A 23,598-nucleotide genomic window follows, 5' to 3' on the forward strand; every position below is an offset into this window, starting at 1 on the left:
GTTCTGATGGATATTATATGGCGAATGGTTTATTTGGACTACGTTATAATTGTGGTATTTTTAGTATTGATGATGTAACTCTCTAAACTTGGTTTGGACGTCTAGGCGGGGTTTAGGGTGTTACATTTAGTGGTATTAGAGCCAGGTTTCAACACTCAGACTGTGTTTGGGCTCATAATGTGTGATAAAAAGGTGATAATTTAGTATCTGAATTAATTTAGAAACTAAAACTTTAGCAAATAACCGAGACTCTAACGCTGACCCTGTAAGTACTTATGTTCTATTATAATGATTGTGTTACCTGAACTGTTATCTGGTTAAATGCTTTGATATGAACTAGTGAAATCATCCTGTTAGTGTTTGAATTGATCTGTGTACTTTGACATTGTAGCTAGATTGCCAAATGAGTTCGCGCGGGGTAGTCATGGACATGGTACACGTAGGCGTCGAGGACATCGAGGAGGAGCTCAAGCAGAGTCATCCTCTATGGGTAGTATACCCAATCTGGAGATCAGGGAGACAGTTGGTACTCCCACTGCTGAGAAGGAGTCCCAGACTCCTATGACTAGGGATGACACATTGTCCCATGCTAAGACTCGAGCACTGGAGAGGGTCGTAGAGACCCATTAAAGATCGGAAGGCTGAGGGTCAGTTACTAAACGACTCCGATCAAATGGGGCTGAATTATTTAGGGGCGTCATAGAAGTTGCTCCTACTGTTGCTGAATATTGGCTCAGGGCCACCGAGCGTATTATGACCGACCTTAATTGCATTCCCACTCAAAAATTGAGGGGTGCAGTGTCACTACTCCGAGATGAGGCTTATCACTGGTGGCTGACGGTTGACTATGGTGCTCAGCCCAAACAGATTAACTGGAATTATTTCAAGAACGCCTTCCAGAGTAAGTATATGGGGGTGAGTTATGTCGAAGCTCGTCGACACGAGTTTATGAGCCTAGTTCAGGGTGATCGATTTGTGGATGAATATGAAGCCGAGTTTGTGTGACTGAGTGGCTATGCACAGGTATTGGTAGCGTCTGACTATGATAAGTGCGTGAGGTTTGAGGAAGGATTGAGATATGATCTACGGGTTCGGATAAATCCTCAAAGGGAGTGGGTTTTTATGATTCTAGTCGATAAAGCAAAAATAGTGGAAGAGGTAAAGTGCAATGAGCGTGAGCGATATGACCGCGAGAGAAATCAAGGTAAGATTAAGAGGGATTCAGCTCCCTCTGGATCTGGACAGTGCTCTAAGAAACGGGCGAGATTTGTTAAGCCCCCGAGGCCTGAGGCATCAGCTGTAGTGACTGAGATTCAGCTGTATAGTGATTGTGGGAAATGCCATCTGGGTGAATGCTAGAGGAAGTTAGGAGCGTGCTTTTGTTGTGGGTCGATGGAACATATATCAGGTTAGGGATTTCCCCCAGCGACCAGATCAGGTGCCAACTGCGGCACAGACTCCAACTTTGAGTTTTGTTTAGCCTCAGAGTCAAAAAGTGGTTTAGCAACCACCTGAGGTCGTAGTACTGGTAGAGGTTGTGATGGATTTTGGAGAGGACAAATAGCACTGGGTTGAGGTGCAAGTCAGACTGAGGCTCGTCAGCCGGCTCTGGTATATACAGCAAGACGCCACAAGGATAGCAATGATGCTGATGTCATTGTAGGTACTTTCTTTATTCATTCTGTACCGTACTATGCTCTCATTAATATTGGTTCTACTCACTCGTATATAGCTAGTGTTGTTTCTACAAATATGGGTTTAACTATTGAAAATACTTCTAGAGAGTTTGCTGTGATTAGTCCTCTGGGTCAGTCGGTGCGGGTTGATAGGGTATACATGCGGGTACCCTTAGAGCTCCAAGGTATGGTATTTCCAGCTAATCTGATGGAGTTACCCTTTAATGAGTTTGATTTGATTCTGGGAATGGATTGACTCGTAAAATATCGGGTCAGTCTAGATTATGCAACTAAGAGAGTTACTCTGAGAACGGATGAGAATGATGAGGTGGTCATGGTTGGTGAGCGTCGAGATTACCTCTCTAATATAATCTCAGCTCTTGTAATAGATAAGTTAGTTCGGAAGAGGTGTGAGGCATACCTTGCCTACATATTTGATTCTGTTTCCGCAAAGTTTTTTGTGGGAGATATCTATACTATGAGGGAATTCTCGGATGTTTTTCTTGAGGAATTGCCTAGGGTACCTCCAGATTAGGAGGTGGAATTCGGTATTGATCTGTTTCCAGGTACGGCTCCGGTGTCCATTGCACCCTATCGCATGGCACCGAATAAGCTAACAGAGCTAAAAGCACAGCTTCAAGAACTTCTCGATAGAGGATTTATCAGACCGAGTGTGTCTCTATGAGGGCACCGATACTATTTGTTAAGCAGAAAGATGGGTCGATAAGAATGTACATAGATTATAGATAGTTGAACAAGTTGACAATCAAGAATAAGTACTTATTACTGAGGATTGACGACTTTTTCGACCAGTTTTAAGGTGCATCCGTTTTCTCCAAAATCGGTCTACGCTCTGGTTACCATCAGCTCAAGGTTAAAGAGACTAATGTGTACAAAACTGCCTTCAAGACTCGTTACGGACATTACGAGTTCCTGATAATGCCTTTCGATTTGACGAATGCCCTGGTGGCATTTATAGATTTAATGAATCGAGTGTTTCAACTATATTTGGACCAATTTGTAGTGGTCTTAATTGATGATATCCTGATTTACTCTAAAACTGAAACTGACACAAGCTTTTTTTTTTAAGTTCAACTGAAATGGGGTCAGGAGTTTGTGGTATACAGTGATGCATCACACGTCGAGTTAGGATGTGTTTTGATACAAGACAGAAAATTGGTTGCTTACGCGTCGCGACAACTTAAGACACACGAAAGTAACTACCTGAGACATGATCTTGAGCTGGCTGCGGTTGTGTTTGCTCTGAAGATCTGGAGGTATTATCTGTATGGTGAAAGGTGTATCGTTTACACCGATCACAAGAGCTTCAAATATTTGTTAACTCAAAAATAATTAAACCTTCAATAGCGCAGATGGGTTGAGTTACTAAAAGATTATGACAGCACGATAGAGTATCATCCAGGTAAGGCTAATGTGGTAGTTGATGCCCTTAGCTGTAGAACGATGACTAATCTGAAAACAATGTTAGCTCGTCTAAGTTTGGTGGAGGATGGTGGGCTGTTAGCTAAATTACAAGTTAAACCGACTTGGGTTGAGTAGATTCAAGCTAAACAGTTGAGTGATGAGCTCTTAATTCAGTGACTACAACAGGTTAATTCAAACAAAACTTTTGATTTTAGCTTGAACAGTGATAAGGTTTTGTGTTTCAAAGGTCAGATTTGTGTACCTAATAATAAGGAGTTAAGGCAGTCGATCTTATAAAAGGCGTATAGTAGTCCTTACGCTATGCATCCTAGTGGGATCAAAATGTATCGGGACCTCTGTGACCTCTATTGGTGGCCTGGATTAAAACAAGAAGTAGTCGATTTTGTGGCCTGGCTGAAAATCAGTTGCCCTCTAGTTTACTTCAGCTAGTTAAGATTCCTCAATGGAAGTGGAAGCAGGTAATGATGGATTTCGTTAGCGGGCTGCTTTTAACCCCTACTAAGAAAGATTCAGTTTGGGTAATCGTTGATCGATTGACCAAATCTACTCACTTCATCCCTATCAGAACTGATTATTCGCTGCGGAAGTTATCTAAATTATACATTGCAAAATTTGTGAGATTGCACGGGATTCCAATCTCAATCATCTCTGATAAAGACCCGAGATTCATGTCTCGATTCTGGAAGAAACTTCATGAGGATTTAGGTACCTGACTTAATTTTAGAGGACATACTTCGGGGTTGTGTAATAGATTTTAGGGGTAGTTTGGAGATTATCTATCGTTGACTGAGTTCGCATACAATAACAGTTACCAGTCTAGTATACAAATGGCACCATATGAGGCCTTGTATGGTCGAAAGTGTCGTACTCCTCTATGTTGGACAAAATTAAGTGAACGCCAAGTTTTGGGTCTCAAGCTAGTTTCTAAAACTGAGAACGCTATGAAATTGATTTGAGATTATCTGAACGCTGCCTCTGATCAATATAAATCTTATGCTAATTTAAAAAGAAAAGATATCGAGTTTTCTGTAGGTGATCAGGTGTTTATGAAGGCATTACCTTGGAAAAAGGTTCTCCGATTTCACCACAAGGGCAAGCTAAGCACGAGATTTATTGGTTACCGCATGTTGAAACGTGTCGAACCTATTGCGTATCAGTTAGAACTACCACCGGAGTTAGAGCAAATTCATGATGTGTTTCATGTTTTGATGTTGAGACGGTATCGATCTGATCCGTCGCACATTGTCCCTAATGAAGAAATCGAGTTGCAACCGGATTTAACATTCGAGGAGGAACCTATCCAGATCATAGATCACGATGTTAAGGTATTGAGGAAGAAAAATGTTCCTCTAGTTAAAGTTTTGTAGCGAAATCACAGGACTGAAGAAGCCACTTGAGAACCTGAAGATTCAATTCAACAAGAATATCTGTATCTATTTAAGTCAGGTAAATTTCGAGGCTAAAATTTCTTTTAGGAGGAGAGAGTTGTAACGCCCAAAAATTTTAAGGTTTGCTTGCTAAATTCTGTTGTAACTAAATTTTTGTAATTGTGGTTCTATGTCCTGCTTATTTGTTTGAGGTCAGGAGTTCGAGTTACATCTTTTAGAATTTTGTTGTTTTAATTTAAGGTAATTGCAATCACGGAATGACACATTTAAGTTTAATTTAGGGTAAATCTGTGTCAAGAATGAGCCTGTTGGTTCACTAGCTAAGTGTTTGTATTCTGCTAGTTCCAAAGAGGACGATAGGGAATAATTTTGGCAAACGCTAGAAATCTGCCTAGAAGTTAATTTTCAATTAATGTTAATTCCTTTTCCCTTTCCCTTCTTTTATGTTTTTTTTTATGTTTTCCTCTTTTTCTTTTTACTCCGTTGAAGTTTTCTTTTTCGATTAAGTTCGACAAGTGAGTATTAGAATAGTTGCGACTCCTAAGTTGTTAGGAGTATGGTTAGAAGGTTTTTGTGTAAGTTCTGTCAGAAAACCTTATATCTCTGCAAATTTTTGTTAGTTTTCGTTGCATTGTTAAATTGAGAATTCTCTAAATATGTAACACCCCAAACCCGACCTAGACATTATGGCTGAATCTAGGAGTGTTACGAAAAAGGTTTTTGAAATCAATCTAGGAGTGTTACGAAAAATGGTTTTGAAATCAATCTTATTATGTTAAATTTCTCGTGTTTAATTGTTACTGAAAAGAATCCACAGTTTTATCATTTTCGTTCAGGAAAACATTATTATTTTTCTCTTTTTGAAAACTTATTTTATAGCAGAAGTTTGATATTGTTAAAGTTGAAAACCATGTTTGTGTTTTTAAAAAAAACATTTGTTTGCGTAAAACCTTAGTTTTGTCAAACACCACAGTATAAAAGTCAAAAACACATCCAAAACCAAAATTGAAACAAATAGTCCAAAGAGTCCCAAAATTACAAAACTCTAAAAAAAATCCAAATTTTAAATAAAACTGTTAATCAAAACAGTCCGTGAACTAGTGGTCACCATTGAGACTCTGTCGCACCGACCCACTTATGTATGAGGATTACCTGAACAAAACAGACAACAAATGTGAGTTTTCCTAAACTTAGTGTGTAACTGAACGGAAACATACATGCATCAAATTCAGAATTTCAATATATTAGAACAGAAGTGGACATAAGTCCTTATCAGAATCAGATTATCAGAAACATTCACATAAGCAAAGTCTTACCCCCATCCTCTACATACCATCTCTTACCATTCCAACGCACCACGTGAGGTATAAAACACCCACCTAGTCCTACACACCACATAGTGTCTGTACAACACTTATCAAAATAATTTGCAGTTGAGCTACAAGAAACGGCGAATTATCGCCTCACAGAACACTTCCTCCAACAAACAAATCCCACCCCATATACAGATATAGAATACAAATATACAGAATTAACAGGATTAACATGACCCACATACTCGTATACAGATATCATACGTGCTTATACTACATAATAAGACATACATATCAGCATTCCTAAACTCAGATCACTCTATCAGAATAATAGATCTCATGCATTAAGGTTTGTTTTTCCCTTACTGACCCTACAGAAAGTCCACAGTCGATCGAAACAACATGTTCGACCATAGGGAAAATTTTAGAATTTTTGGGCCCACATGCCAATGTTGCCCACACCCCCAAATTGGCCTTGCCCGTGTGGCCCGTGTTGTACACCCGTATGAACCACACGGCCACATGGTAGGGTACACGCCCGTGTGATGTCGATAGGCCACTTTTTCAGGTTTAATCAAACCTCATTTTCTCGTGTTTTCGTTACACACCTGATTCAAATTTGACGCAATAGTAATCTCTAGACCTCTGAAACCTTAAAAATAATATACCAAATGTCGATTTAGCAATTTAATTTATGAATTCATCAATAACAATAATCTAAAAATGCTCCCCAAGTTACCACCGACAAAACTTTTGCTAACATCGTTTAGGCAGTCGGAGCGAAACTCACTATTCCCAGCCTTCTCCTACTTAACAATGGTCGCAGAAAATCAAATTCTCCGACTACACCACCCTAATATGAAAAGAATCAAATAGCCTTACAGAAGTCGAAAACTACAAACAAGTGAAACCCTACTTACCTGAACTGCACGAAGAGCATCGAAATTTCGAAAGCAACGGTAAGAATCAACAATTTATGAACAAAATTGAAAGGAAAAACGAAAAGAAAACAAATATTGCAGAGGGGAAAATAATGGGGAACGTCAGAAAAGTTGAAAAGAGAGAGAAAACTACTAACAATTAAAAAGAAATAACTAAAGTATATCCTAACCTCTCACTAACAACTAAATCTCCACTAACCACCACATTAGTCCTCATCCAACAACCACAGAGTTTCAGTTCCACTGAACCTTTATCAGACAATCGAAGCAAAAATATCATTCACGCTCACACGGGCAATCAAACACGAGACCTTAGGGTAAGCTAACACCTTACCACTTGAACCAGTGGGCACATTCTAATATGAGTTTACCAAAAATATAACATAAGCCCACCTAAGAGGGATAAGGGTAGAACCAAAAATAACATATTTTCCAAAAGTGAGACTTGAACCCAAGACCTCAAACACACGCCCAGAATACTTAGCTACTAAAGTAGATTCTCATTTATGACAGATTTTACAAAAACAAAGTTAAATAATTTAGGGTGTTACAAAATATTTTGAGTAAATCCTCTGATAATTGGTCAATACGGAGGGAAGTGGTCATTCGTGTGCTGTTTTGAATTAGTGTTGTCAAATTGTCAGTAAGCTTCGTCGTCAAAAGTTTAACGTTAAGGTTTCGACACTTTTTCTTGAGTGTTCATGTATGCATTGATTCGTTTTTATAGTTGTTTGATTGGTTGTTGAATGGTTAAATTAGGTTCCGAGATTTCTCAATATTGTTTCTACTTTAAAATCTCTTCAGGTGCGTGCCAAAAACCTTATTCTTTTTACAAATTTTGATCGCCAGAAAACATGGCTATCGATGCCACACTTCCATGTGCCAGGCCGTGTGGGTGGCCGTGTAACTCACTGTTTATTGATTTGGAGCCACATGGGCAGAGGACACGGGCGTGTGTCCAGGCCATGTGTGGCTATGTTAGTGTAGGGTTCATACGGGCAAAGGACATGGATGTGTGTCTAGGTTGTGTAACTGTTTGTGACTTAGGACCACATGGGCAAGGCACATGGGCATGTGTCCAGGCCGTGTAAGTCATGAATAGGACACGGGAGTGTGTTCAGGCCGTATAACTCTCTGTTTATGACTCAGAACCACATGGGAAAAGGACATGAACGTGTGCCCAAGCCATGTGAGTCACACAGGTAAGGACATGGGCATGTGTCCAGGCCATGTGAGCGACATGGACGTCTGCTTAGGCCATGTGGCATGTAAAAAGGGACCGAAACCCGATTTTAAGGCCATAAATGTTATCTAAGACTGATATTGGTTTCCCCATTATATGAATGATCTAAATTTGACTGAACGACCACTCTCTGATACTCTTTGATAGATGTACGAATAACATAACTATATGTATAATCTGATAGTTATTCTGATACTGAACTGTATTATCTAATCGTGAGATAACTTAGAGTGACTGAGCATATATTGTGGACAATTGTTTTTGCATTTGCATAGGTTGGGATATTGTGAAGAAGGAAGTAATCTATTCTGAATTGGTGGCTAAGCCACAATGCTTATAAATCTGAATCTCTATATCTGGCTTTTTGTCGCATTTCGATCTAGTAGCTAAGTTGCGTCTCTGTAAACGTGTCAGACAGACACTCTGTGGTGTGTAGGGTTGGATGGGCATTGAACACCCTTAACGGTTTGTTAGGATGTATTACTTCAGTAGATGTACTAATCTATCATGGATCTGAACTGAAAATACTTCTATTATTAAACGGAATCTTGGAAATTGGAAACTATCTTATAAATGTGTTCAAATTAAACCAACTTCCTTTAGCACTGGACTCACTCTGTTATTAATTGCATTTCAGGTGGTTCTCAGACTTGAACGGGTCGGCACTACGGGAGCTCGGTCAAGCTTTTATCTTTCTTTTAAGTATTACTACTAGGAATTTCGGTATTCTATGATGTTATGGTATTTGTGAAGATTGTGTGCTTAGTAATTGTTGTGATGGATATTATGTGATGAATGGTTTATTTCAAATGCGTTATAATTTTTGTATTTTTAGTGTTGATGATGTAACTCTCTGAACTTGGTCTTAACATCTAGGTCAAGTTTAGGGTGTTACATTAAACATGTCAAAAAAATCCACCTAAAGCGTCTAACCAATGTACTATTCATAGGCACCTTAACTCATAACTAAACATTCAAATAACCTAGCAAGACTTTATCTAATACCAATTTCCAATTTAAGCTCCCAAAAATGACAATATTATTATTACCTTTTGAGCATGCTACAAAGTTTACCAAATAAACATTAGGATTTCCATTTATACATAAGATTACGTATTCCAACATTACAAAACATACTCAAAAGAAGCTAACAAATCTTCTTAATCATCTGTTACCATTAACATTAATAACTTACAAACAAAATCTATATACACTTGCCACAACCCAAAAAGAGATACAAAAGCTACCACTGAAGAGAGTTGGATAGTGTGAGCTTTCTGGTCAATCCATCCATTTGTTTTAAAATTAGTATCTAGAAAATAGCAAAAAAAAAAAGAACAAGTAAGCTTATAAAGCTTAGTAAACTCATAATATAAATGTTTACTCGACTTACACCATAAAAATAAATACTTAAAGAAATATCATACCATCCCTAATCATCAATACCAAAACATGAATTATAATATTACTTGTACCCATATTTAAATGGTTTTAACCTTTTGCTTCTCAAAAGCTTATCATAGTGAAATCACATATACTCAAAGTGACACTCCATTTACCTGTATAAATCATACATTGATATATTTTCACTTATCAAGCCCATTACATATAAATAAACCAAAACATACAAGCATATAACTAATTTGTAAATCTCTCTATCATTTAGTTCATCGAATCAAATAACTTAACTCAAATTTTTTTTTAGTAACAAAAATCACACCAGGGGCATCACAGATGCATAACAGGGGCACTAGAGTGCAATCAGGAGCACGAATGTGTGATTAGGGGTACTGAAGTCCAAACAGGGCACAGATGTGCATCCAGGGGCACCGAAGAGCAAAAAAGGGCACAGATGTGCATTCAGGGGTACCGAAGTACAAATAGGGACATATATGTGCATTTTGGGGTACCAAACTACAAACAGGGGCAAGTATGTGCATTTAAGGGTACCAAAGTACAAACAGGGGCACGTATGTGCATTTAAGGGTACCGAAATACAAACAAAGGCACGTATGTGCATTTAGTAACATTTTCTTCATTACGAAATACATACTTAAATTTTTTTCATTCTTATATAATTCTAACACCATTCCAAGAGAAACATTCAAAACTTTACTTACTTCATTGTGGAAACTCTTTTCGGAGTTTCATGTTGAAAATCGAAATCCATTACTGATGAATTTAACAAACATTAAGACGAGCTTAGAAACAGATTACAAACTCAAAAGACCAAAAACATTTTTACATTATTGCAAAACAATCTGAGCTCCCACACGCTGCCTGATCCTAAGTCAAAGATTTACCTGAACGAACAAAGATAAAACCAAGAGGTGAGCTATAAAGCCTAGTGTATAACCAACACCAATCACAATTAACAAAACTCAATATGTAAACTAGTGTAACACATAGAACTTAATAGTGAGTATAAGATCAGAACGAAATAGATCAGAGTATCAAAGAGGTTTCTGTCATACTAATACAACAGATTAGCAAAAAACAAATAGAACAGGACAGAGCAAAGTAGAACATAACAGAACAGAATAGAGCAGAACAAAACTAAACAGAACATAAGAGAGCGGAGCTACGTAGAGGATGTATGTTTATGCAGATGCTGTACTTTTCAAAACAAATCAGAATGCAAATTTATCAGAAAACATTCTACCCAACTCCGCTATACACCAAAATAGAATACCCCAGAACTCGTCTAACCAAACCACACCAATAGATATTAATAGACAGTGCCACCAGAATTTTGCAATTAAAACTGTCAGGTCAGATAAACGTGGTCAAGCCACTATATTACATTCAAGCTACCAGAATAGATCTATTGATAAACCACCAAATAATGCTGTTCATTAAACATCCAGAAACTTCTTCTTTTCGCATCTTCCCAAGTCTCATGCAATGTGTCATGGCATGCATATACATAACCAGAATGATAAGCATGTAAGTCATGCTATCTTACAGTAACAGAGCCAGTAGGCATGGGTGTCAATGCTTTATAAAACGAAATGATCAAAACTTAACAATAATATCATATTTGCCATGAAGTCACATGAATGATCATAAATCAGAATCAGTGTCAATCAATTCATCATATTCGATATCATATGTTCTTAGGCAATAGAGTAATGTAGAGGTGTATCATCAAACTTAACAAACTACAATAATTCACACACATTAAGCATGAGCACATTATGTTCTGACAGATCCTACTTACATAGGTTTGAACATAGCGGATATACGTACAAAATTACAAGTTGTTCATCATCAGATCATCAGATATCATGTTAGATAACCTCATTCAGATCGTATAGACCTTACAGTAGGCCTACATTCATTTTGAACGACGTTTGTGGCCTGGGGGAAAAATTCCAAATATTGATCCACATGCCCATATTGTTTCACACGGCCTGGAAAGTTGACCCGTGTGACTCCACAAGGTCTAGCACAAGCTCGTGTACTTTCCCGTGTGTCCCACACGGTCGGACACACACCCGTGTTAGCTGCTGGTGTGGTCCTTCTTAGTAAATAGTGAGTTACATGGCTTGGACACCCGCCCGTGTCATTGGCCCGTGTGAACTCTTCACAATACATAACCACATACACGGTCTAGGCACACAACCATGGGCCCCCAATTTTTGTGAATAATCAGGTACACGGCCTACCACACGGCCGTGTGGCTTCGACAGTTCTATTTTTTGATGAATAGAACTCAAAGATGGGGTTTTCGATACCCACCTGATACGAATTCGATGAAGAAGCAACAAGGATGAATTCCCGTTCCTAAAATGACATTACAACCACAGATCAGACGACTTATTCGAAACAAATCGTTAAGGTTATCATCCAATCCCAAATTATGTCAAAAAATTTCAACATGAAATCTCAAAACGAAAACCAATGCTTACCAGCACACGAAATCAACAGTACAAACTTACAACATTGGAAGAACATTACTCTTGAGAACTTCGTCTGAAAAAGACTTACACAAATAAAAAATCCATGCCAAATGAAAAGAACGTAACTTCAATCATCATCAACTCAAGCAAATAAGATTGAATCAAGATCACTTACAATTCTCTTGAAAACTGAAAGCAAAGAGGGACTTGATGTAACGAAGACGGAAAGACTCAACGACAAAATGTCGTAGCAAAATAAAAGAAAAGTATAGTTGGTCGAAACAGAAGCAAAAACAAAAAGAGAAACTAAAGGGAAAAGAACATACTAGGAAAAAGAATGAAGAAAAGGAAGTTATTTAACTTACCTTATTTTAAACTAACAAAACAAACTAAATTACGGAATAGCACAAAATATTTCCCCATTGCTTATGCAGAGACTCAAACACAAGGCCAGAGGGTATACTGAAGCTTAACCATTGAACCAGTAGGATCATTCTTGTCATCAGTTGATCGAAAATAGAACTTATGCTAGATGGTCAAGAATAAGGGTTTGATCAAAAAGTAATATTTCATGAAATGGGATTCAAACCCAGAACCTTACACACATAACCAGAACACTTAACCAGATCAATCTCCTTGTTCAAAATTTCTAAAATCCAAACTGAAAACCAAAAGATGACTGCTCTTGGTTTCAAAACCCAAATTCTAATTAATTTAAATCAACAACCATGACTAAAAATACACCATTTAACATAAAGAATAACTAAGATTCATTAATGGCAAAATCTAAAATCTTTAACAGTTTCAAAAATGAAGGTACGGGTTTATTGGACCTAGTTGCAACGATTTCAAAAACATAAAAATTACAAAAAAAGGGTGAAAAATGGCTCGCCATGCATGTACCTATGTTTGGCCGAATCTCAAGCTCCTCCAATGGAGTTTTTGGTTTTCTATTTTAAGTAGAATTGAAGGAAAGGTGAATATGATGTTTATTATATATTCTTTTTATTTTACTTAAGTTTTATTTATTAAATTACAAATTTACCCTTTAATTATCATGCATTTTAACCAATTCAAAGTCTAAATCCATCCACCAAATTCTACTATGGTTTAATTACCATATAAGTCCTCCCTTATTTAAAATTAAGCCATCCAATCATTATTGTAACACCCCTAACCCGTATTCATCGCCGAAACAAGGTTACAGAGCATTACCGTAAAAACGTAACTTAAATCATTCAGTTCAAAACATTTCATAAATCATATGATAGTCCATTCAAACAAATGCATATCATCATTTATTCGAGCCCTCGAGGCTTTAGAAACACATTAAAAAATGATTCAGGACTAAATAAAAAATATATGAAACCTTAAGGAAAAACTTAGAAAATTTCAAACTGCAGGGGTCACACGGCCGTGTGACTCACACGAATGAGACACACGCTCGTATCTCAAGCCGTGTAACTCTCGAAATAGGGACACACAGCTGTGTCTCAGCCCGTGTCCGTGCCCTTGTAACTTTCTGACTTGGGTCACATGGCCAAGCCACGCGCCCGTGTGCCAAGCCGTGTAACTCTCAAAAAACAACTCTTAAAATCTAAAGAGGACACATGATCGTGTCGCAAGGCCATGTGTCGCACACGGCTAAGACACTCACCCGTGTCTTAGGCCGTGCGGACAAGAAAATGGCCTTGCCACAATGACCACATGTCAAATTAAATTCAAACATACCAAATTGGTAATTCAAAACATACCTTCATTTGACCATTTCAACACCAACCATTAAAGCATCACTTTGCTAATAGTTCATCAACCATAATACCACATTTATAAGCCAAACATAACATCTCATCAAACACAATTCACCTATACATGTCATTATAACCTTGATCAAGATATCAAATCTACCGATATAATCGCTAGATAGTATGATAGATCTCTGACAAACTTCCAACCTGGTCGAGCTTCTGATAATGTGTATAGTAGAGGAAAATAACTACGTAAGCAGTGTATGCTTAGTAAGCTCATATAAACTTAAACATAACATTTCATTTCAATAATGAACTTTATAGGTGAACATAAACCTATACAAATGCTACAAGATTTATCAAACTATAAACATTAACTCACAAATGAGTAAGTCCATCAACACCACGTATATTTATCATTCCTAGCATAGTAGAATTTTATAAGACATATTACACAGTCAATAACCCTTTTTATAAGACTTTGAAACCTTTCATTTACTTACTTTTCATTCCATTTACTTACTTTAGCTTAAATAATATTATCAACTCACAAGTTAGAATATTTATTCACAACCTAGATAAATTCATCCATAGCTCAAGTAAATTTCTCACATATAAGTAAGCTCTTTAACTCATCAATCCATTTACATTGTCATATTATATCCCAATTATGAACTTACGTTTCATTACATTTCCTTCCTCGTATCATTTGTATAATGCATGATGTAAGCATAAACATCAATCATAACCACAAGCTTGACACAAGTCTATATATATCATCATCAATATACAAGTTAGTGCATCAACCTATAAGTCCCTTGAAATAATATAAGGTAAGTCATATACATGAATAACATCATTTGAAATCATCAATTTCATGAACATAAATATACTTTCATTGAACATTACCTTTTATTCCTTTTCTTACTTATCTCATTTGCATAGTATAAAGTATAAACATAAAATTGACCATATGTGTTCCTGTCATCCACAATCTCATCTGGTGAATTGTAACATTCAATTCAAACTCAAATATATGACAATTCTATCAAAATCACTAAGCAAGTTACCTTACCAAGATTTACAATCCGATGAATTACTTACAGATACAAGTACATTGATAATCCAACCATAACATGCCAGCTGCTCATACGAGCCAATCCCTCCAAAACACACCAAGTACTCACAAGAGTTAGTCCAACCGAAACATGTAAATGCTCAAAAGAGCTAATCCAACCGAAACACGCCAAACAGAAAGTATAACACGAAAAGTTCACAACAAATACTGAACTTCAATTTACTCGGGAAAAATATATATATCAGTCCCTAATAATATCCACTCCAAACCTCTCGCAACACACCAAATCTCGATTGTACTCTATCCCGCGTTAAATTCGAACTAAACATCAACATTCAATCACATTTCCCAAATATTCTTTCATCAAAAACAATTAAATATATCATTTGTATCATCTAAATTATTCAACAATTCATATAAATGTTAAATTTTAAACCATGCGAACTTACCTGACTAAATCGCAGAAACGTCAAAGTACAGAGGTTTTTTTGGTAATTTTCCATTCTCCTCGATTTTCCATTTGATCTTGATATAAATTAATAATTGCATTCAATTTATTAATTTAGATAGTAAAATAATTTATTTTATACAATTTATTCATTTTTGACATTTTTACTAAGTCGCCCCTAATATTTTACTTTTATTCAATTTAGTCTCTGAGCCTAAAACATGCAAATTAACCATTTTTACTCAAATTTAAGTTATCTGAATGTTCATAGCTTCCAGTACAACCCATATTTATAAAAATTTCACATCAAATCCTTGTACTTTTATTATTTTAACAATTTAGTCTCTAATAAGGAAATTCATCAAAATCATTTAACAACATACTTTTAAATACTAGTCAACACTTCAAATTCATCATTTAACATCTAAATTCACAAGATTCATCAATGGAAAAATTCAAAATCTTTAATAGTTTCAAAAACGAAAGTATAGGCTAGTTGGACCTAGTTGCAACGATCTCAAAAATATAAAAATTACAAGAAACAAAATCAAAATGTGCTTACATGCAAGAATTAAAAATGTTCGAACCTCCAAAGTTGAATTCCCATGGTGTTTTGGCTTGTGAATTGAAAAGATAAAGAAGAATTGGCTTTTTCTTCTTTTAATTTTGTTTTAATTTCTTAAAATTTACCATTTTGCCATTAAAACATATAATATTTTATAATTTTAATACATAGTGCCGTCCAATGTCAATAATAAGGACTATTTACTACATTGGTCCTTTCTAATTTAATAATCAAGCCATTAAATCACTAAAATGCTATATTTACGCATTTTGCACCTTTTACAATTTAGTCTTTTCTTTAATTAACTACCTAAACGTTAAAATTTCTTAACCAAATTTTAATAAAACCTTAATAATACTCCGTAAATATTTATTAAAATATTTACGACTCGATTATAGAAATAAGATCCCGATATCTCATTTTCTAAAACAACTTGACTTTAGGGTCATATCATTTGGACCTAATTATTCATTCAAATATCATAAATTGCCAATTAAAATTTATTTTAATACCATATTTGACTCGAAAATATTAAATAATAATATTTACTGAACTTATTCGTCGGATTTGTGGCCTCAAAACCACTATTTCTAACACCACTGAAAAATGGGCTATTACAATTATAATTCAATACTGACTAGATTTTACATCTTTTACAATTTAGTCTTTTTTAATTAATTACTCAATCAAACATTAAAATTTATAAATAGAAATTTCACATGACAAAATAATATCTCCGTAACTATTTAATAAAAAATATTTATGGGCTCGATTTACCGAAACAAGATCTCGATACCTCATTTTCTGGAACCACTTGACTTTCAAGACAACAATTTTACTGAACTATTTGTTCAATAAACTAAAATTTACCAAATCAAAATTTAATATGAAAATGTAATCGACTCATATGAATTAATTAATAATTAATACGAACATACTCGTCAGATTAGTGGTCCCCAAAACCACTATTTTTGACACCACAGAAAAATGGGTTGTTACAACGGCTTTCCTCTAGGTAAAACAATCTTCGAAGAAACGGATAGAAAAAGAGGTCTATGATCTGATTTGATCCGCAAAAAATGAGTAACCAAGCTATTAGGGAAAGCTCTCAACCAAGCATCATCACCAAGAGCGCGATCTAATCTTTCAAAAACACCACCTATATGCTAAGTGAACAAAGGACCCCTAAATCTCAAGTCATGAAGTTCTACCATTTCCACAAATTCACCAAAAAAAGAACAACCCTTCCCTTTAGATCGACCACCTTTCTTTTCACTCGAAAAAAAGAATAGCATTAAAGTCTCCCAAGACTACCTATGCATACGAATTCAGAGGGATAACCGATTTTAAATCTTCCCAAAGATATTTCCTTTTTTGTCTATCGTGACTTCCGTAAATAAGGGAGACAAAAATATCCTATAAGGGAAAACTGCTAGAAACTTCTAGCAAAATAAACTGAGTGTGGTTCCGAATCACCTTAACCCGAATTGAGTCTTTCCAACCAGTCTAAATTCCCCATTTCAAATATACTTCTTAAAGCAACCCAAGTAACGAAAGCTTTTAAATAACATATTCACTACAGCAAAATAGACTTTTAGCGGCGCTTTTTTAGGCTTTTAGCGGCGCTTTAACAAGCGCCGCAAAAAGTGCCGCTATAAATAACGCCGCTAAAGATCATGACCTTTAGCGGCGCTTCTACCACAAACGCCGCTAAAGATCATGACCTTTAGCAACGCTTCTACCACAAACGCCACTATAAAGAATGACTTTTAGCGACGCTTTTTGACAAACGCCGCTAAAAACATGACTTTTAAAAAAATATTTTAATTAAATAATATTTATTTCTATGATAAATATTATATTATGTTTTGTTTTTTAAATTTAAACTTTAAACTATATACTTAAGGAAAAAATTAATTAAATTAAAATTTCTATTAAAATTTTAACTTTAAAGCTAAATATAAAATTAATGAATTTAAATTTAAAATTAAAGTATTATGTTTAAATAAATGAGCACCTAAAATTCCAATCAATCCTAACGAATAATAAATTCACATATCTACCATTTTTTTTAAATTCACGTCAATATTATAAAATTAAAGAAATCAAATTATACTAAATTAAAATCAAATGATAACAGAGGGACTAAAACCATAATCAAACTGTAATAAAAATCAATCATTCTTGCCTGAAATGATGAAAATATCCAAAGTCAAACACATTTCTATCCAGTAGGAAATGAGAAAAGTAACTAATTAGAAGGATGATTCAAACAAATCCTAAATCCAAAGATTCAAAAATTCAAAATTAACATTGCAAACAGGTGCACCATTGTAAGAGGATCATCCAAATCTCTCAGTGCATCAATAAATGTTGGATACCTAAAATACCAAACACATTTAGATGCCAGCACCAAGAAGAATGCGTCCTACGATCAACATTGTGATATTCACCGCACCTGCATTGATAGCTCCTCCTAGGAAGAAGCTGACTGCACCAACAAGGATGCTGGCTCGACGCCCTTTGTTTCTAGTAACATAGGAGGCACCAAATGTAGAAACAAGGCCTGCGAAGAGCGAAGACGTAAAAAGTGTGAGGAGCTGGTTGTCATATTTGCAGTAGTCAGTTTCATGAAGATTTGCTTGTTTCCTTCTATATATCTTTGGGAGGAATTCCTTCAAGAAATCATCCATGGAAGTCACTCCACCTGCAATCAATATTAAAAGATAAACAGTGTCATCATCTTGAAATAAGCATCTTATTGAGCTCTTTTGAATCAAATAACATAAATCTTCTAACAAACAGAAACAAATACATTATCTATAATGCAAGTAGCTTAGGAATCATTGATAATCCCTAAATACCAAATAATATATGAACATTATAGTTTGATGATTAAAGAAATTGTGTAGAGAGGGTTCTTCTCAAGACATCATTTTGATTGAAAAGAAAATCAGTAAATCTGGAAGATAGGATACAAATCTAAAGAGATTTCAGCAATTGCTAATACTTAATATAAATGAACAGAATTCATAAACAGGCTGAAGAAAAAAACCAATGAAAAAACGGAAAACAAAAGTGAATCATAGAAAAGAAATCTGACCAGAAACACCAAGATCATATCCAAAAAGAGATCCCCCTGTAGCAGCAAGCAAATATAAAGTAATTGGTAATATTGTATTCATAGAGATGAGCTCTCTTCAAATTCCCTCCTTCATTACCAAACCCTCCACCAGCCATGGTGGACAATTTCAGAAAACAAATGAAAAAAAAAGCTCTGGGTTTTGCAGAAGACAAACAGATTAGTCCAGAAAGTGAAGAAAATGCCAGTTCTCAAATCAATTTTATAGTGAATCGATATTTTTCACCACGTTTATCCTTTTCTGAAGCATGTGATATATTTATCATCCCATATAAAAACATAGATAAATAGTTGTTTGGCCTCTCACCTTACCGGCACGAGCTAAAGATCCATGAACCTTACCTGAAATAAATAAACGCGATTCAAAATAATCAGTATCACAACACACAGTAAAAAGAAAAAACCTTAAGTAATAACAAAGAGAAAGCTAAGTGAGAAACCTTAAGTAAAAACACTACCATGAAAAGAACGAAGATACTGATAATACAAAGAAATAGAACACTATGAGAAAAAAGAAGCAACAAAGCTAACGTCGAATGTTAAATTTTAGATTTTCTTCCTTCCTTTTCCCCTTTTTATCGGCACATTACAGGGTAATGAAATGGACTGTTAGCAGAACATGAAACCAAAACATGCTAACATTCAAATAGTAGGCAACTGGCAAATTTCTTGCCAAGATTTATTAGTAAAGCAATTATTTCACTTGCAATTTAGCAACAGTAGCAACCAACAGAACCATTAATCCATTGCAAGAACATAAAGATACCTGTACACATCTCTTGTCCGCTCCATATCCCCAGCATCAAGCTCCTCATATAAAGTATAATTAATCCTAAATTACAAGTAAACCATAAGTATATTGCCCAAATTCACATGAAATATAAACAACTTCCAGAAAATGGCTTTCCTGATTCTTTTAAATTAGTAAATACTTCAAGAAAGCAGCAACCATATACAGGGGACAGAGACTTACAAAAAGCCAAAGCTTGTTTGTATCCTAGATGAAGTGCTCCCTTTCTTGATTCCTCTCTAACTTGCTTATATTAAACTTTGACAGTATTGTATAGACAAATCTTGCATGGTTATAAGATATTTAAGCAAAGCCAAGATCACCATACTGAAAATTAATTGTTCGAACTCGCATTGGAGAATAGAGGCTTGTTTATATTTCAGCAAAAACGTCGTTGCTGCTTTCTTGAAGTATTTACTAATTTATTAAAGAAAAAAAAGTAAAAGATAAACGAGCTAAAAGGAAAATTATATTTATTTATACCGATTTAAACTTATAAACTACACTATTTTGATAAAGGCGAAGATCATTGGTTCCATGGTGAAGAACAAGTGTAGGCTGTTGGTTTTGGTAAAGGCGAAGGGCATATGAATTAGAGGCTTTCATCACACATTTGACAACCTATTTTTGTAACTCAGTCAAATTTAGATGACGTGGACCAATTAAGTTTAGGCACGTGACACACATGCCACATCATTAGCTGATGTACCTGTTACATGTAACTTGATGTTTGGTCCACTTCATCCAATTTTAATGAAGTTACAAAAACAAATTAAAAGGTGTGACGAAAGTCAAATTTGGGTACAAATATGAGCAAAAATAAACATAATAATCAATTAGGACATTGAATCCAAATTCAACTACCAAAAATTATATTTACCCTTAACTAATAATATCAATAATTAGCTTTCATCAATTCAACTCTATAACCCAAAATAACACAAGCATCATACTTATTTAACAAATTAAACACAAAATCAAACAAAGTCACAATTAAAATTAAATATATTTTATTAACAAAATCATGAAAATTCAACACTAGTAATACCAATAATTAACTTTCATTGAATTAACCTTAAAACCAGAATTAAACACTAAAAATTTACATTGCTACTTTTTAGAACCAAAATATATAACTTTACTAAATAAGTGTACCAAATTGAAAAAAAACAAATTTCTATATTAAAAAGTGCGAAACCTGCTTTACCCTACATTTCATTCAACTATTGGATGATCATAACATTAAGAAAATTACAAATTACTATGAAATTCAATTCCCAAAGATTCTTACCAACTCCATGACAAGATTTGCATGTCTTTCCTCCAAATTCCTTACCTGTAACAAGAAAAGGTATAAAATTTCTCCAAATTTTGAATCAAATAAAACCCTTTTTTTTAAGAAAAAAGTTGATAATTTGAGTTGTTCAATTTACTTACCTTTTTCTTGTGTTTGTCTGTTCGAGTTTTGATGACATGGTACTGTGAAACAATCAATTCATATTAATTAGTTTCGTAATTTGATTTATAACATCAGTTGCAGTGATTTTGTAGATAAATTAAATTAGATTTTAGGGTTTATTATGTCTAAGCTTTATGTAATTACATATAATTACTTACCCCAAAAACATTGTTAGGAGTCTTTTCAATGGAGGCTGAAATGGAGTTAAAATTAGCAGAAAGATAATATATATATATATCAACTATGAAAGAAACAAAACCCAATATATATAATAATGCACACATACACACAACATATATATATATATATATATATATATATATATACACACCCTTTTGGTACAAAGAAAGAGTTCCAATAATTTCAAACCTTTCTCTCACGTATAGCTAGCAAAGAAGAATCCATTTTAGCTTCAAGAGCTTGCAGTTCATTAATGTTAAGTTCATTAAAGTCTCCACCCATTCTCTGCCTGCAAATAAATAAAAAAAACCTCCTTCCCTTAATCAACAACAACAAAAAAAGCATGAACCCTTCTTTTCATTGACAAATAAACCCTAGCTTTGGTTTATATATATATATACACCATGGGAAAGGGATATAATTTTCATTATACCTAATCTCCCTTCTCAGCTTCTTGTTTATCTCCTTCAACCTCCTGTAATTTTCTTCCATTCTCTGCAAAAACACACACAAAAATGGAATAAAGAACAACAACAAAAACAATCCCACAAAGCTTAAAAACTAAATTGTAAACCTCATAATGGGAATTCCATAGATCAATCCCTGTGGTCTTTTGGTATAGATCGGAAAACCCTTTTGTCTTGATTTAGAAAGAAACAAAACCCCAAATCAATGAATCATTTGTTATATGCATATATATATAAATTCACGGAGAGAAAAAGAAAAGGTTTAGGGATTTGAACGGTATTACGAGATGTTAGGGCAAAGGAACTCATGGAATTTTGAGATTAAAAGGGAAAAAGAATTAAGTACAAACTTTTATTTGGGGTATTTAGGGCTCGCGATGGAGATGAGAAGAAGAGGGAGTAACGAATGGGTAACCAAAAATCATTTTTTCGGGAGTGAGCGGGATTTTTATTATCTTTTGGGGCGTTTGCTATTACTTACCTTTTGTGGCATTTTTTATAAAAAAAGTCACAAAAAATCATTTTATTTTGTACAAAACGACGCCATTTTGCTATGCTAAAAATTTTTTATTTTGTCTGCTAAAATTATTAATTAAGTAAAATTATTTTTAAAGTAAAATTATTTTTTGTGGCGTTTTTCATAAAAATGCCGCAAAAATAGCGGCGTAAATGCCGCAAAAATTTATTTCATTTTGAACAAAACGACGATGTTTTGCTCTGCTAAAAATCCTTTATTTTGTCTGTTAAAAATTATTAGTTAAGTGATTTTATAAAACATTTATTTTTTTATAAATTGAATTTTTTTAACAAAAAAATCAAGTACTCTCAAAATAAATATCATATATTTTAATAAGAAAAAAATGATTAAATGGCTGTAATTAATTATTAAGTTAGAATTATCCAATGTAAGCAATTAATCTCTCACATATCAAATTTCTATTAAAGATTGGGACGTTAATCATGATTTTATATTATTCATTTCCGATCTAATCTCCATTTTATTAGAGATATTTCTTTCTAACTAAAATATAGCTATTTTGCTAGATGTTCGATGTGGAATGATTTTAGTTTTATATGGATAAAATTTTTATATGGATAAGCCAGATAACAAAGTCGGCCCAAAATTTTTATATGGATATGCCCGTATAAAAAAGTCGGCCCAAAATCGTAGAACTTACGATTGTAATGAATGCAAGACCCTATATACGCTTTTGAAATTTAAAAGGAAATCTCTACATTTTAATTTTGAGATATTAAATTTTTATTTTTTAATTTAAACATCTAATTTTGTGGTTAAAATTATCAATGTAGCAATTAAAATGATAAAACCTTAAACTCTAAACCATATACCCTATACCAACAACCCTAAACTATAGTGATAATTAATTAAATATTTTAAAATTAATACTATCTCTTTTACGATTATATAAGATATTATTTAATATATAAATTAAAAAAATCAGTAATGTATCCAAAAAAACTTTAAAATTATTTTAAATAATTGTATTTTAATTTTTCCATTTTTAACAAATATTTTAAATTATTTTAAATCCCTGAGCATTAGCGGCGCTTTCTCAAAAACGCTGCTAAAGCCGCATTAGCGGCGCTTTCTCTAAAACGCCGCTAAAGCCCTGACCATTAGCAGCGCTTTCTCAAAAACGCCTTGAGCATTAGCAGCGCTTTCTTAAAAACGCCGTTAAAGCCCTGAGCATTAGCAGCGCTTTCTTAAAAACGTCGCTAGTTGGGCTTAGGTTTTTTTGCGCTTTCTAGAAAACGCAGCTAATGCATATTTTTAGCGGCGTTTTCCAAAAA

General features: G+C 34.5%; 1 protein-coding gene across 11 annotated transcripts; it reads right to left on the reverse strand.

Annotated features, from left to right (window-relative positions):
* Window positions 1–17,894: 17,894 nt before the first annotated feature.
* Window positions 17,895–22,236, reverse strand: LOC105770973 (sugar transport protein 14). 11 transcript variants are annotated; one of them, XR_008196185.1, is made up of 10 exons: window positions 21,894–22,236; window positions 21,753–21,814; window positions 21,509–21,608; window positions 21,298–21,332; window positions 21,118–21,159; window positions 20,972–21,016; window positions 19,657–19,722; window positions 19,198–19,232; window positions 18,852–18,887; window positions 17,895–18,455 (listed from the first exon to the last, which is right to left on the reverse strand). XR_008196185.1 is itself a non-coding variant. In XM_052631464.1 (9 exons), the coding sequence occupies exons 3-8, from the start codon at window positions 21,809–21,811 to the stop codon at window positions 18,866–18,868; spliced, it is 324 nt and encodes a 107-aa protein (XP_052487424.1). In that variant the 5' UTR covers window positions 21,812–21,814; window positions 21,894–21,959; window positions 22,071–22,234; the 3' UTR covers window positions 17,895–18,455; window positions 18,852–18,865. The 11 variants fall into 11 exon arrangements, 6 of the variants coding, with proteins under 6 accessions (XP_052487424.1, XP_012447809.1, XP_012447806.1 ...); XR_008196184.1 differs by having other exon boundaries at window positions 17,895–18,129; window positions 18,207–18,455; window positions 18,852–19,232; window positions 21,894–22,228; XR_008196186.1 differs by lacking the exon at window positions 20,972–21,016.
* Window positions 22,237–23,598: the final 1,362 nt, after the last annotated feature.

This window comes from Gossypium raimondii, chromosome 5 (genome assembly GCF_025698545.1).
Source record: "Gossypium raimondii isolate GPD5lz chromosome 5, ASM2569854v1, whole genome shotgun sequence".
NCBI lineage: Eukaryota > Viridiplantae > Streptophyta > Magnoliopsida > Malvales > Malvaceae > Gossypium > Gossypium raimondii.